This window comes from Sminthopsis crassicaudata, chromosome 1 (genome assembly GCF_048593235.1).
Source record: "Sminthopsis crassicaudata isolate SCR6 chromosome 1, ASM4859323v1, whole genome shotgun sequence".
In the NCBI taxonomy this organism is placed as follows: Eukaryota; Metazoa; Chordata; class Mammalia; order Dasyuromorphia; family Dasyuridae; genus Sminthopsis; species Sminthopsis crassicaudata.
The window spans coordinates 575,135,204-575,149,992 of record NC_133617.1 but is presented as its reverse complement, the minus strand read 5'-3'; the positions used below and the strand labels follow the sequence as shown (position 1 = coordinate 575,149,992).

General features: G+C 37.3%; 1 protein-coding gene across 4 annotated transcripts in view; it reads left to right on the top strand.

Annotated features, from left to right (window-relative positions):
* Nucleotides 1-1,064: 1,064 nt before the first annotated feature.
* RASGRF2 (Ras protein specific guanine nucleotide releasing factor 2) overlaps nucleotides 1,065-14,789 on the top strand; it is a 321,033-nt gene continuing 307,308 nt past the window's right edge. For all 4 annotated transcript variants that reach the window (XM_074282188.1, XM_074282187.1, XM_074282186.1 and 1 more), the window contains exon 1: nucleotides 1,065-2,112. In XM_074282188.1, the coding sequence (XP_074138289.1) occupies nucleotides 1,825-2,112 (288 nt within the window). In that variant the 5' untranslated portion in view covers nucleotides 1,065-1,824. The remainder of the gene's footprint in view (nucleotides 2,113-14,789) is intronic.

The following is a 14,789-nucleotide window of genomic DNA, read 5'->3' as shown; positions in this document are numbered from 1 at the left end:
ACACCAGGCAAGAACAATCATGCTCTAATAACATTATATAAGGGAATTATGCATTAGAAAAATCAGTTGTTATAACAGAAATTAGCCTCAACATAATAATATTTCATATTGGCAGTACACAGTATCTCACCCAATTCCCAATGAATGAAAGTGACTAGAATCTTCTATAAACAAAATGGGAAACCACTCTGAGGAACTGGGAGAAAAGATTCCTACAAGATTCTGTGAGAGAATCTGCAGTAATAGAAATGACAGAAGAAACCCCTAGACTGCTGAATTCTGCAAAAACAAAAAAATAAACAACTCCTTCCCCCCCCCCCCGCCCCGCCCCCCCTCCGGCCAAAAACAAACAAACAAAAAAAAAAACACTGAAGGACATATGGCTATATTTCATTGGTGCATGTGTGGGAGTATTTTATTTTTTTTATCAATGTTATATTTTATGTCATGGTAGGCTTTTTTCTTTTCTTTTCTTTCTGATACCTGACATAGTAAAAACGTTTAAATGTACATCATAGAATTAAATCCTAGCGATGTATTGGATATTTCAACATTTTTCTCCCTTCCCCTCAATTTCTTTTGACACTTAGATTTTTTAGCTGTTGGTCCCTTTTTCTTCTGGCCACTTATGCAGATTTGTTAGCCAAATGAGTTACAGTAACTTAAACAATCCAGGGAGACAGTATATGTCCTAGGGTGGCCTCTAGGGAGGTTATTAGGGAAAGCAGTTTATAAACACACTATATCCTATAGATGTGAGAAAATTTGGACGTTAGAGGTATTTGAAAGGATTTTCCGTTTCTAACTCTTTTAAAATCCCATGAATCGAAGTCTACCAAAGGGAATAAAAATAACCACCTTGCTGTTTGAATATATTCTCTGTCGGGCTAGTTAAAATATTGGTAACAAAAGGAAAGAGAGGTGGAGGGAGACTTTCACTTTATGCAAATTCTACACAATATTTTGGGGAGGTGACTCCATCCCAGTGCTATGGAAACGCACGCGCGTGTGAGTGTGTGTGAGTGTGTGTGTGTGTGTGTGTGTGTGTGTGTGTGTGATCGCGCGCGCTTTCCTTTAATTCTCCCCCAGCCAGATGAGCAGGCAAAAGGATAAACCCTGAGCAGAGGCAGCGCCAGCGCAGTCCAAGCGAGAGGAGGGGACTGGACTGCACAGGACAGAGTGAGGGCTTCTCAACCTCGCCGACTTTGCTCTTTAAATTGGTCTCAAAGCCGATTACAGCTGATCTCCCACGTGACGTTTTACCTTCTGTCTCCCCTAGAGCGAATTGCTCGTGTACAATCCTCCTTGGGCTGATGTGCGTCTCCCCAGACAGACTCCGTTGCGGTTTGGGGCACGAACTTTTTTGGGGGGAGTGGGGTAGGAAGACTGCTGCTGGGAGGGCCGGGCGGAGTCAGTAGGAGGCTCTGGCCGCAGACAGCTGGGCCTCCTGGAGAGCCCAGAGGTCCCTCTTGCCCTAGCCCGGGGACTGAAGCCGCGGCTGCAGCAGCTACAACAAACAGCAGCATTGAGAACAGGAGAGCACCCCTTACGCCAGTGCCCGAGGGGGAGACCCGGGCACCGGCCATCCCCCGAGGGTCGAGCGGCCTCGGGGAGGCTAAGGAGCTCTCGGTTCCCCAGGGAAGAACAGAGGAGCCACTGGCCGCACTGCACCCCTACGCGGGGAAGCAGAAAGCGGCTTGGAGCCGTCCCATCGGGGGTGGAGTGGGGGAGCTTTCACAGATATGCCGGGGGGTGCCCCGAGCTAGGGGCCCGCCGAGGACGCGAGCCCCCCAACCCACAGGCCGGCCCGGGCCCCCCTTCGCAATGCAGAAGAGCGTGCGCTACAACGAGGGGCACGCCCTGTACCTGGCCTTCCTGGCCCGCAAGGAGGGTACGAAGCGTGGCTTCTTGAGCAAGAAGGCGGCCGAGGCAAGCCGCTGGCACGAGAAGTGGTTTGCTCTCTACCAAAATGTGCTCTTCTACTTCGAGGGAGAACAGAGCGGCCGGCCCGCCGGCATGTACCTGCTGGAGGGCTGCAGCTGCGAGCGGGCGCCCGCCCCGCCCAAGGCGGCGTCTGGGGCCGCGGGTGGCAAGGACTCTTTGGATAAGCAGGTAGGTTCCTTCTCCTTTCCCTTTCCTCAATCCCCTCTCTCCTCCCGTCCCAAGCCTGCGTCTTCTTGTGGGAGTTCTGAGGGCACCCGGGTAGTGCCCGTCTTAGAGATGCGCGCAGCCCATCTGAATTAAGGCAGCAGGGCAGTTTAGGAGGGCGAACTTCACCTGCCCAAGGTTAGGAGCGGGGGTATTTTCCAGTCACCCTCGGGGGGAAAAATTAAATGTAAAAATTCAATCTGGGCAATTTATTCTCCTCCTTCTCTAGGGAACTAAACATGAGGGTGGTGGTAGGGCCCCTCTTGCCTTGTATTTTGGGGGCTTTTTTCTTCCAGGCGCTTGATAGGGAGAAATGGTCATTGTTAGTGTCACTGGTTAAGGTTCGCCGCTTCCCCCACTGTCTTGGCTGGAAGAGTTCGGTCTGGTGACACGTGAAGACACCTGTTGCATTTCACGTGGCTAGAAGAGATGAGCTAACGAATCTGGAAAGTTTAGTTTTCTGCTTAATATGGCTGGTGGCTGTGTGTCCCTGAAAGTGCATCAACACCGCTGAGGTTTCTGTAAAGCTAAAAAGCCGTATTCATTTTGGTAAAAGTGAAAAACACTTTGTATATGGCTTTCTGGTCAGTCGTGGTTTGTGACCGTTGCCCTGCTAACTTTTGATGGATTGTTTCTAATTAAGGCACCTGGTGAATTCCCTCAGGTTAAATTGTGTTGTGTATTCTGCAAAAGTCCCAGAAAATTCATTTTTCTCGTCCTTAGAAACTGAGATAATCTAAAACGTACTGACTGAGTGGAGGTGAGGGTTAGGGAGTGTGGGAGAATTACCTCTTCAATTGTGGGTGGTAGTTTTAATAGATTTATTTTGTACTTTTCTAGGAATACAATTGCCTATGGCTGCAGAAAGATACGAGAAAACATCAGTTTTGGCTGCTTTATTCTTCTTGGCTCTTAGAGTTATAGTTGAATAATTTTACTGTCCAGAAAAATTCTGGACATAGTGGAAATATTCCATTATAATTGATCCTGAAAATCCATGTCAAAGAACTTAAAGGTTAATTACCTGAGTTCCATAGACGTATTTCTTAGCTGAATTCTCAGTACCAAACAATGAATACTTGTGATGAGATGAAAGGAGATGAAAACTAATTAAATTGAAAGTTTCTAATTTTTCTGCTTTAGTTTTTGGCAGCCAGACTTAAATCTTCAATAAGCTCATCAAACTTTTTGAAGAAAGATTCAGAGAAGGAAGCTGATAAGGATAAATATGTTGACTTTTGAGCACTTTTCCCCAGTGGCATTTGAAAATCTATGTCTCTCCTTCTCACTCCCAACTCCCTACCAATATAGAAATAGAGTAGAAGCATGATTTTAGTTGGCCCAGAGCTGCACTCTGTCTTGATGGATAGAGAGGCTGACTTCAGGAAGTTCAATATTTGACTCTTATCTGTTGGCTGTGTGACTGAGCAAGACATGTAATGTCTCAGTGCTCTAGAATCAGAATCTAGTTAACTCTATACTTGCTGACTAATTTTCTTATCCAGGAGTTTCCTACAACAGTGAAAGTAGACACAGGTTCAATTCCTTTCTTTAAACCTTTAATTGACAAATTTGACAAATTAAATTGAGAAAAAGGAACACTGAGATAGGAGGAATCTTTTCTAGGGTTTTTTTTTTTTTTTTTTTTTTTTTTTTTTTTGGTAGCCAATTTGTTTATTTTGAAGGTGGAGTAATGGTAGTTGTTTTCAGAATGAGGAAATTCACCTTGAGTAGTCTCTGCAGAAACAAACATTTTTTTAACCATTAAAAAATTCTGGGTAAAATAAAATATTTGAAATTGTTTTGAGTATTACTTCAATTCATTAAAATGCATTTATTTAATTTATTAAAGATTTATTTCAATTTTTTATTTAATTTATTAAAACCTTTATTAAATTTATTTATTTATTTCAATTTATTAAAAACCTTGTGCCTTAGGCACAGCACTGGATTTTCCTGGTACTGGTTTCATCTAACATCCCTGTGAGGGATTGGTTGGTTTTTGCAGAGAGACCTGAGATGTGGAGGAGTTCTCCAGGGGACACAATGACAGAAGGAGTAGATATACTAGAAATATGTGAGCTCCTTGAAGATGAGGGTATTGGACTTTTTGTTACCTTGTCTCCCCTAGGATTTACCACAGTGCTTTATATATAGTAGATACATTTTTCTATTGAACTAAATTGATTTGAGGGAACTTACAATTCAGTGTTTATTAGAGCATAAACTTCAACCTTTTTTGTTCTTGTTCATGCTCTCCATCAGCAAAAATTTGATCATGGACTCCCATTATATGTATATTTAGTTATTATACATGCATTATTGTCTTAATGTTATATACAGTATAAAACTTACAGAAAAATAGAAATAAGAAAAGCTGAGTTACAGAAGAAATAATATTTGATCCTAGATTTTAACAAGGAACAAATATAGTTGCCTGAATGGGGGAATAACATGGTCAAACCTCTGATTTAGGAAAATCACTATGGATTGGAGAGGGGAGAATACAGGGAAAACTAAGTAGAAAGGTGTTACAGTAGTCCAGTAAAAATGTTATGAAGGCCTGAATGAGAGTGAGAGCTATGTAAGTAGAAATAAGGTCATATGTGAGAGATGTGGAGATAGTAGAACTGAAAAGATTTGGCAGATGACTTCCACGCAGCATGAGGAAAAGTGCTGAGTCGAAGGTGACACCTAGATTTTGTGAACCTGGAAACTGGAAGGATGGTGGTGCTCTTGACAGAAAAAGGGAGAGGGATGAATTGGGAGAAGATAATGAAATGAGACTTTTAATGCATATCTCAGCCCATCAATATTTATTTCTCTTTTGTGACTTATGCTGTTCCACCTAAAATGAAAAAAATTAGCACGTGGAGAGAGGAGTGGAAGAATTCAGAGATTACCTTCTTATTGGATCTGCTCTAGTCACAGGGTGATCTTGGGATTTGGAGAGGAAAGGTGATATGCAGCTTTTGCTGTAGGTACCAGTGTGTGGTTAAGTTGGAACTGCTCTGAGGGCGTTCCAGCTCAGAATTGGGTAGCTTAGGAACTAGCTAGCAATATCAAAGGAGGAAGAAGAATGGAGAAGTATTGGAATTATATAAGGGGTAATTGTGTTGGAAACAGGACTCATATTGGCTCTGTTGGGAGGATGAAATTAATTTTTTTCCACCTCATGATTGGTTGCTTGCATACACTTGGAATGAAGCCCTGGTCCACACTTTGCAGACCCATTGTAGTAGAGAAACTTAAAATAATAGACTCTTAAGAAATTAAAAAAAAAAACCTGTACAAGATGATATAGTCTAACCTTACCTTATAGATGAAAAAATTGAGGTTTAGAGAAGAGAAATGACTTCATAAGATAATAGATTTAGAGAAAACTTAGAAACACAATAGTCTAATTACCTCCCCCCCCCCCCCATTTCACAGGTGAGAAAACTCGAGGCCCAAAGGCTTAGATCTTCCTGAGTAATTCCAGGATCTGCTATACTTCTGATTCTCAAAGTGTGATCTCAGGAATTCTGGTAATTCCTGAGATCCTTTTTTTGAGGGGGGGTCTTTAAAGGTCAAAACTGTTTCCATGATAATACTAAGATGTTTTAATGTCTGATATGTTAAGTATGGATATTGTAACCCATCTAAGCAAGAATGCTTGATGAGAAGTCCTCAGTAATTTTTAAGAGTATAAAGAGGTCCCCAAACCAAAAACTTTGTGAGTCATTGCATTATACTCTATAACTTTCCAGACTTGTCCAAGATAGCTGAGAATATACTGGGTCATATTAGAAATTCATGTATTTTTCCAGTGTTCACCCTGTTTTAAAGACCTGGGGGACATATGATCATAGATAAACTAACAGGGGCCCTAGAAGTTTTTTTCTTGTACTTTTTAAGGGGATTTTCTTGTACTTTTTCTTTTGGTGACTCAGTGAGTCTGTGATATATAGTCTCAATGTGGTTAATTCCTACACCCACGGCATAGATCTCATATCTCAACCCATCCATGACTTCTTATTCTGAGGAATTCTTCACTTCTTTCCATGTGTTTTATAGCAGAACTATGCAATTCATTGAAGTTCTTCATATTACAAAGCATGTGTCACATTCTTTAAGCTCTCCTAAATTTAGATAACTTGATCTTTGTTTCCAAATTAGCAGGAAAAATGGTACTACGTTTCACCTTCCAAATGTGTCTTGAAAGAAAGGCTTATTTTTACATTCCTTTCCAAGGAAGTAAACAGAGTTGGTGCTTTCCATTGGTTTGCTTTTAGTCTTTTCATGGTGGGTTAATTCTCAAGGATAGTAATTATAATATCATCAGAAAGGTTTTGATGAAAAAATTTTTTTGAAGAAATAACTTTTCTATTTCTCTTGAAAAGTCATGCTTCTGGTATTGAGGAAAAGGAAAGGAACACATTTTCTTAGAACTGATCATATAGATCTGCTTCATTTTGCAAGACTAACATGATGGAGAACAAATCTGTGAAAGAAGTATTTGATATCACAGAAGCTGCAAAAAAAATTGTAGAGCTAGAGATCAAGCATTGCATTTTTGGTTGCTGATGTCTTTAAAAGTAAAACAAATCTCAGAAAATAATTAAGGAAAAAATAGTCCAATCTTGAAAAGTAATATTCACAAAGTTATGTTTTTCAAAGAGAGGAATTTATTAAAGGTGAACCTTTTTAAAGTGACATTATTTCAAAAAGATCTGGGTATAACTTTTGAAAAATGACTTCATAACATTTGAAAATTGATGATGACAAAATGTATGAGCTGAAGTCAGAAAGACCTATTGAGGGTTCAAATTCTGTATTGAGCATTTTAGTTCTGTGAATCTAGCTACATCATTGATGTCTGGTGTATTTCGCTAGCACATAAACAGATGCAGCATGCTAGCAGAAGGAGTTAGCAGACCTGGAGTTTTCTATGGTGATGATATAGATTTTTCCTTACCCAGATATCTTGTTTAGAGGGTTGCTATGAAAAAGGCACTTTTGAAACTTGAAAGTGATAGAGAAATACAGATTGTTATTCTTTGCCATCTAACCTATTTGCTACCATATGTTTCTTCCACATACAGCCAGAACTATCATTTTTACTATCCAACTTCAGTAAAGCATTTTGTTCAGGTGTGATATCATTTATGCAAGGGAGATATCTCTTTAGATATAGAAGTTTAAGGGAAACCTTATATCAGTGACAGATTAAATACTCATTCTAGTTTTGAAAAGATTAAAAATTATATGATCTCAGTTTGTTACCTCATTATCATTTAGTTCTTTCATCCTTATTAGTTTGTTCCTATTTCAAACATAGAATTATGCATATAGTTGCATGTAAGTTGTATGCATCCAAATGATTTTTGGATCTCAATTTTTAATTTATGGTGTTTAATTGGTGCTCAGGAATAAATCCAACTGCTGTTTATTAATTAAGAATATCTAATTGAGAATTAAAATAAATACCTAAGTAATAATATACAGAATTTAAAATATCAGGAGGGCTGACTCATTACTTATACTTTGCAATTATCTTTTACTTTGCAGACTCAAAACCAATACTAATCTATATCCTCACAGATTAGCAAAATTCAGTTATTTGAAGTTTTGTCATATCTTGTGCTATGGTGCAGCTAGGGGGCATAGTACATTGAGTGCAAGGCTTGGAGTCAGGAACATTCATCTCATAAGTTCAAATCCTGCCTCAGACGCTGTGGGACCTTGGGCAAGACACTTCACCCTGTTTGCCTCAGTTACCTTATCTATAAAATGGATTGGAGAAGGAAATGGAGAATCACTTTAATATCTCTACCAAGAAAAATGCCAAGGGGCGTCATGGAGTCAGACAAGCCTAAAAAACATGGAGCCTTATAGGGTTTTTTTTGTTGTTGTTAACAAAAGTTTGTTAAATAAATTTTAAATTCAGAATGTATACAGCTGAAGGATTTGCCTATTTGAAGAATCAGGATGTGTGTACAATCTATTAAATTTATCAGAAATAATCCTCTTAAAAATTAGTTAACCTAAATAGTAAAATCTTTAATCTTTTCAAGTGTCATCAGATATTTGTCAAATAGCCAGATAGCACTGTGATTTATAACAAGATGTTAAAAGTTTAAATTTTATTTTATAATAATCGATTGTGAGGTTAATTCTAAGTGTTTTTCCAAATCTTTAATTACATTTCCAGTATGGAAATATACTTCTAGGAGGCTAAGGAGTTGGAATCCATTAATTTTATTCTTCAGTGTAGCCAAGTTTGGCATATTCTTTCTAAGGAATGTGTGTGTGTGTGTGTGTGTGTGTGTGTGTAAAGAACACATATTGGCAGTTTCCTGCAGAAATAATGACATTAGTGGTTGGAGCAGACCCAGAAAGCAGATGTTCTCACAGTTTTTACTTGTTACTGGTTCTTAAGATACTTATGCTTCAATGAAAATCAGAAATATGAAATCAATTTGCTCCAAACTAGTAATGGTGGATGCAGAAAATGCCAGAAAAAAATAATAAAAGGAAGAGTGGTGTATGTATATTTAAACAATATGTTTTTGCTTTCTCTTTTGATGTATATGGGAAGAATTGAGGCAGGAAATTTTAGGCAGATTTATAGCTATCAAAACAGGATGAAGGAGAAAAGAAGTTTAAAATGTATATCTAAGACTTGATGTTGTTTTAAGTCTCTGATCATAACGATGTGGGTATTCACTACAATGGTGAAGATTACAGCCCATCCATCCTATTCTGTGAGATTCTTGTCAATTTATTTCCATAAATCCTTCACAGAAGAGTGGGGGAGTGTACCCACTGTTCTGGAGACTTTCCTATAACTCTCCAGATGTTAAGTGGATACCAGTGGTGTATGTAGGCTATGCACCAGTTATTTCCCATTCTTTCTATGTGACTGGCTCATCTTTTTTCCTGTCTAGTCCTCCATTTTTTTCTGTTGAAATTCTTATTGTTATTTCTCCTGCTCAATTCTCAACTGGGAATGTGTTGTAGCTTACTTATGTCTTTCTCTCTATTGCTCTTTGGGTGATCTTGAATTATTATTTGAGTACACATATTCATGACTTATAGACCCAAGTCTTAAAAAAAGATGACATTCACAAATGGTAAAAAGAAATCCATGTATTTTGTTTTCTGTTTAATTCTTATTTCTATACTTATTCTTTTTTTTGTAATTTTTTCATCTTGTGTTTTTGATTTGTGCATTTGATATGTTTATTCCCCAGAATTAAGAAGTATCTTTTACTCTCAGCATACTCTGCATAATAGTACAAAAATGATTACAAGTAGAGAAAATAAATATAAGATTGATCAAATGGCAGAAGTTCTTAGAATGCACAAAGATAAATGCTGGAAAATGGATTTAACTGCATTTTTCTTTGTTGGCTATATGTATATAGGAAAGAATTGGGTTGGTGGAAGACAAGAGTATTACTAGAATGTATTTAGTCAGAATTCTTTTTGATTCCTTACTCTTCCTCACACTACTCATTGAATCTTTTGTGAAATCTTGTTTCTAACTCTATTATATTTCTCACATCTGACCTTTCTTTTACTTGTAGAGTCACCAACTAGCTCTGAACTTCATTACCTATTGCCTAGACTATTGCAGTAATCTTCTAATTGATCTCTATAACTCAAGTCTCTCCCCACCCTAACCCATGCCAAAGTCATATTTACAAAATATAGATCTGACCATGCCACTTCCAGGATCTTCTTATTACCTTTGGAATCAAATACAAATTCCTGTTTGGTATTTCTAAAAATAATGACTTAAAATGATTTTTGTTTTTCTTTAAAAATTTTTTAATATTTATTCATTTTCTACTTACATAGACAAAGACAAAAAAGGAAATATTTCATATTTCCAGTAAAACTTAAAAAGAATTCAGTGAATCTTCATTTCATAGTGGTTTACATTTTTAAAAAAACTATGTAATACATAACATTGTTTTTAAAGCTATATTGCTTTTTTTGCGCTTCCTTTTAAGTATTTTTTTTTCCTCTGCAGTGTTTTCTTAGTTTTTCTCTTCCTTTCTCCATTACCCTGCTCTAGAGAAGACTACCATTAGACTTTAGCATGTGTATATAAAAACCGCACTACATATCCTTCTATTTATCAGCTGTTTCTCTAGATGTGGATAGTATTTTCCATCATGGACTTCTATTGGACTACTGTATTGCTGAGCAGAGCTAAGCAAGATCATTGTATAATGTTGCTAATACTGTGCACAGTATTCTCATGGTTCTACTCACTTTACTTTATATCAGGCATGTAAGTCTTTTCAGTTTTTTCTGAAATCTACCTGCTAGTCATTTCTTAAAGCATAATAGTATTCCATTATATTTCTATACCACAACTTGTTGAGCCATTCCCAATTGATGGGCATACCATCAATTTACAATTCTTTCCCACCACCAAAAGAACTGTAAATATTTTTTGCACATGGAGGTCCTTTCCCCTTTTTTAATGATTTTTTGGGGATATAGCCCTTTCAGTGGTATTGCTGAATCAAAGGGTATTCACAATTTGATTGCTATTTGGGCATAGTTCCACATTGGTCTACAGAAAGGTTGGATCAATTCACCGATTCCACCACCATGTTTTATGTTTCTGCTTACTTCACTGTGCGTCAGTTTTATGAGTATTATTTCTTCTCTGTATTCATCATTTCTTATACTATACTAATATTACATTACATTCATGTATCATAACTTGTCTAGCCATTCTCTCATCAATGGACCTTTGTTTCTAGCTTTTTATTCCAACAAAAGTGCTGTTCTAACTATGCTGTTGTATACAGTGTCTTTTTGTATGTATGGTTATTTTAGTTACTTACCTCATATGATTCCAAATTGGGTTTCTGGAATAGTTGGACCAATTCATACTCTCCCACTAGTGAATTAGTGTGTCTGTTTTCCCACAACTTCACCATTGACTATTCCCAGCTTTAACATCTCTGCCCATTTACTGCTTTGTGAAGTGAAAACCTTAGTTGTTTTTATTTGCAAAAAAGTTTGTTTTTATTGCTGATCTGGGCCATTCCTTCATATGTTTGTTAATAGTTTGCACGTCTTTTGAGAAGTATTTGTCCATATTTTTTGATTACTTATTTATTGGGGAATGACTTAAGCATTTAAAAACCCTTCCCAGACTGACCACAGCCCACCTTTTCATCATTAATTCACTTCATCTACTCTTTGATCCAGTCAAGCTAATTTTGTTGTGGCCTCTCATTTATATTATTCCATTTTCTGTGTGCCTTTTTCGCTGGCAAAGGAATACACTCCCTTCATCTCTGCTTCTTAAAAATTTCTTTCAAATTCTGCTGAATCACTACTTTATTCCTGAGACCTTTGGAGATTCCCTTCCCACCTAATACATATAGTTATTACCCCTTCCCTAATAACTTTTTTTATACATATCTATATACTTGTAATCCACCCTTTGGAGCTCTGCCAAAAGGCATCAACCCAAAGCAAGAGAAGATGGGGGTGGAGAGCAGTTATCTTGCCTGATTTCCTTAAATTCCAAGATGATTTTGGATTTGACCTAAGGGTGGACCACCAACTATGCTGCTGACCCAGATCTTGATAGATAGGAGGATATGGAAACAAAGGAGGAAGAAAAAATTTTAAATTTAAAGAATCATAACATATCAGATGGGGGGAAACCCTTAAAGATCACTTAAATTCCTTGTTTGGTAAATGAAGAAACTAAGGCTTTTTCAAGGTCACACAATTAATTAATGGTGAAAATTAGGGCTAGAATACAGTTCTATTGCCTTCCCTGCCTATTTTACTGTTTTTTTTCCAGTTAAAGTAAGAAGATGTAAAGAAAAAGATATTAGATTGCTTTGTTCTTACTTTTCAAATATTCATGAGGTAGGGAATGGGTGGGTTGTATAGTTTCATGTGATAGACAATGTGGCTTCAAGCTATACGTTTTGTCTAAATAAAAAGAAATTTCCTTTTTAGCCTTCCTTCCTCCCTCCCTCCCTCCCTCCCTCCCTCCCTCCCTTCATCCTTCCTTCCTTCCTCCCTTCCTTCCTTCCTTCCTTCCTTCCTTCCTTCCTTCCTTCCTTCCTTCCTTCCTTCCTTCCTTCCTTCCTTCCTTCCTTCCTTCCTTCCTTCCTTCCTTCCTTCCTTCCTTCCTTCCTTCCTTCCTTCCTTCCTTCCTTCCTTCCTTCCTTCCTTCCTTCCTTCCTTCCTTCCTTCCTTCCTTCCTTCCTTCCTTCCTTCCTTCCTTCCTTCCTTCCTTCCTTCCTTCCTTCCTTCCTTCCTTCCTTCCTTCCTTCCTTCCTTCCTTCCTTCCTTTCTTTGTTTCTTTCTTTCCTATAGTTTTTATTCATGGGTAATTTTACAGCATTGACAATTGCCAAACCTTTTGTTCCAACTTTTCCCCTTCTTCCCACCCCTAGATGGCAGGTTGACCAATACATGTTATATATGTTAAAATATAAATTAAATACAATATATGTAAACATGTCCAAACAGTTGTTTTACTGTACAAAAAGAATCGGATTTTGAAACACTGTACAATTAGCCTGTGAAGGAAATCCAAAATGCAGGCGGACAAAATTAGAGGGATTGGGAATTCTATGTAATGGTTCATAATCATCTCCTAGAGTTCTTTTGCTGGGTGTAGCTGTTTCAGTTCATTACTGCTCTATTGGAACTGATTTGGTTCATCTCATTGTTGGAGAGGGCCACGTCCATCAGAATTGATCATTATACAGTATTGTTGTTGAAGTATATAATGATCTCCTGGTCCTGCTCATTTCACTCAGCATCAGTTCATATAAGTCTCTCCAGGTCTTTCTGAAATCATCCTGCTGTCATTTCTTACAGAACAATAATATTCCATAATATTCATATACCACAATTTATTCAGCCAATCTCCAATTGATGGGCACCCATGTAGTTTCCAGTTTCTGGCCATCACAAAGAGGGCTGCCACAAACATTCTTTGAGCCTTTTTTTTTTTGCTAGGATCCATTCCCTTAAATAAGGAGTTCGGAATCAACTCTGAAAGTTGTAGCTTTGACAATAATAACTGGACTTGTGTACACATAGATTTGAAAATAAATGATATGGTAATTTAACTTCTCCATTTGTAAAAATTTGTGACCACAGCAGCTTTCATTAGTTTCTCCTTTACTTAGCAATGCTGAAATATCTGGTGGCATTGAGAAATAGTAACCGAAAAGCAGCAATAAGATTACTGCTTATATTTTCAAATTACCGAAAGTTTGACTTTCCCAGACTTATTTAATTGAAACTTGAACTGATTTCTGTTCAAAGTCTGTGGGTTTGTGAATCCTTGCTAATTTGAATGACTGCTATAAGCTGAGGGAGATGTGATGTTGGAAGTTTTTAAAAAATATTTAAAAAAAAACTTGAATAATCACAGTCAAGCATAGGAATCTTACTGGGAAAAGAAACCTTCCCAGTCTATAGTTTGATGATAAATGGAGAATTAAAAGTAAAGAGAAGCTTTGTTTAAGGAGTTAAACCTAAACAGAGTGAGTTAGTCTAAGGTAGGATTCTTAACATTTTTTGGTGTGTCATGGAAACCTTTGGCAGACGGATGAAACCTATAAAGCCCTTCTCAGAAAAAATGTTTGGTTGCCTAGGTTCCTAACTGAAGGAAATGCTAAATTTTATTTTTTTGTTGTTGTTCAGTCATTTCATTTGTGTTTGACTCATTGTGACACCATTTTGGAGCTTTGCTGTTAAAGATAGTGGAGTGGTTTGCTGTTGCCTTCTCCAGTTCATTTTACAAATGAGAAAACTGAGACAAACAGGCTAAAGAGATTTGCTCAGAGTTACATAGGTAGTAAGTGTTTGATTTCAGATTTGAACTCAAGGAAGATAATTCTTTCTTATTCTAACCCTAAACTTGTACTGCACCACCTAGCTTCCCAATATTTCAATGAGAGGTTTGTAAAAAGAAAGATATATTTTTCCTCCATCTGAGTTATGTTTATTCCTTCATTTCTCTGCTGTGTCCAGTCCTGACTTTGGACCTTTTTCTTCATCATATGTCCACCCCGGACATATTCTATTATTTTTCACTGCCCTTCCTTCTTAAACTTCCCTGCCCCCCTCATTGCTTTTCTTCGTCCCTTAATATTTGTTATCCCCCAGTAGAATATAAGTTGTCTTTTTGCTTGTTTTCATTTATTTATTTATTTATCTATCTATCTATCTATTTATTTATTTATTTATTTTTTTATTCCCAGAACTTAGCACATAGTAAGCATTCAATAAATGCATACTGAGCTTGACTTGACTTGGAGGAGGTTTCAGCCTGCACTGGTTGGAATAACATCCATACCTAAGAAATATCTTAAACTTTGAAATATTGAAATCTTTCCCTGTGAAGTGAATTCACTTTATTTTATTTTTTTTTCACTTTTGGGCCATTGTTCTTGAGAGCTTTAGTTTCAAGATAGATCTCCTATTTCCTCTATGTCTGTACGTATTAAAATGTTAGAATATTATTTGATTTTTTTTTCATTGATAGTGAAGGATCAAATCTATATGCAAGCTGTGTAATTTCCCCATTATACTTGGGGTAGAATACTTTCTGTCCAGATTACAAAAAGCAGTTTGATGGACATGTTATA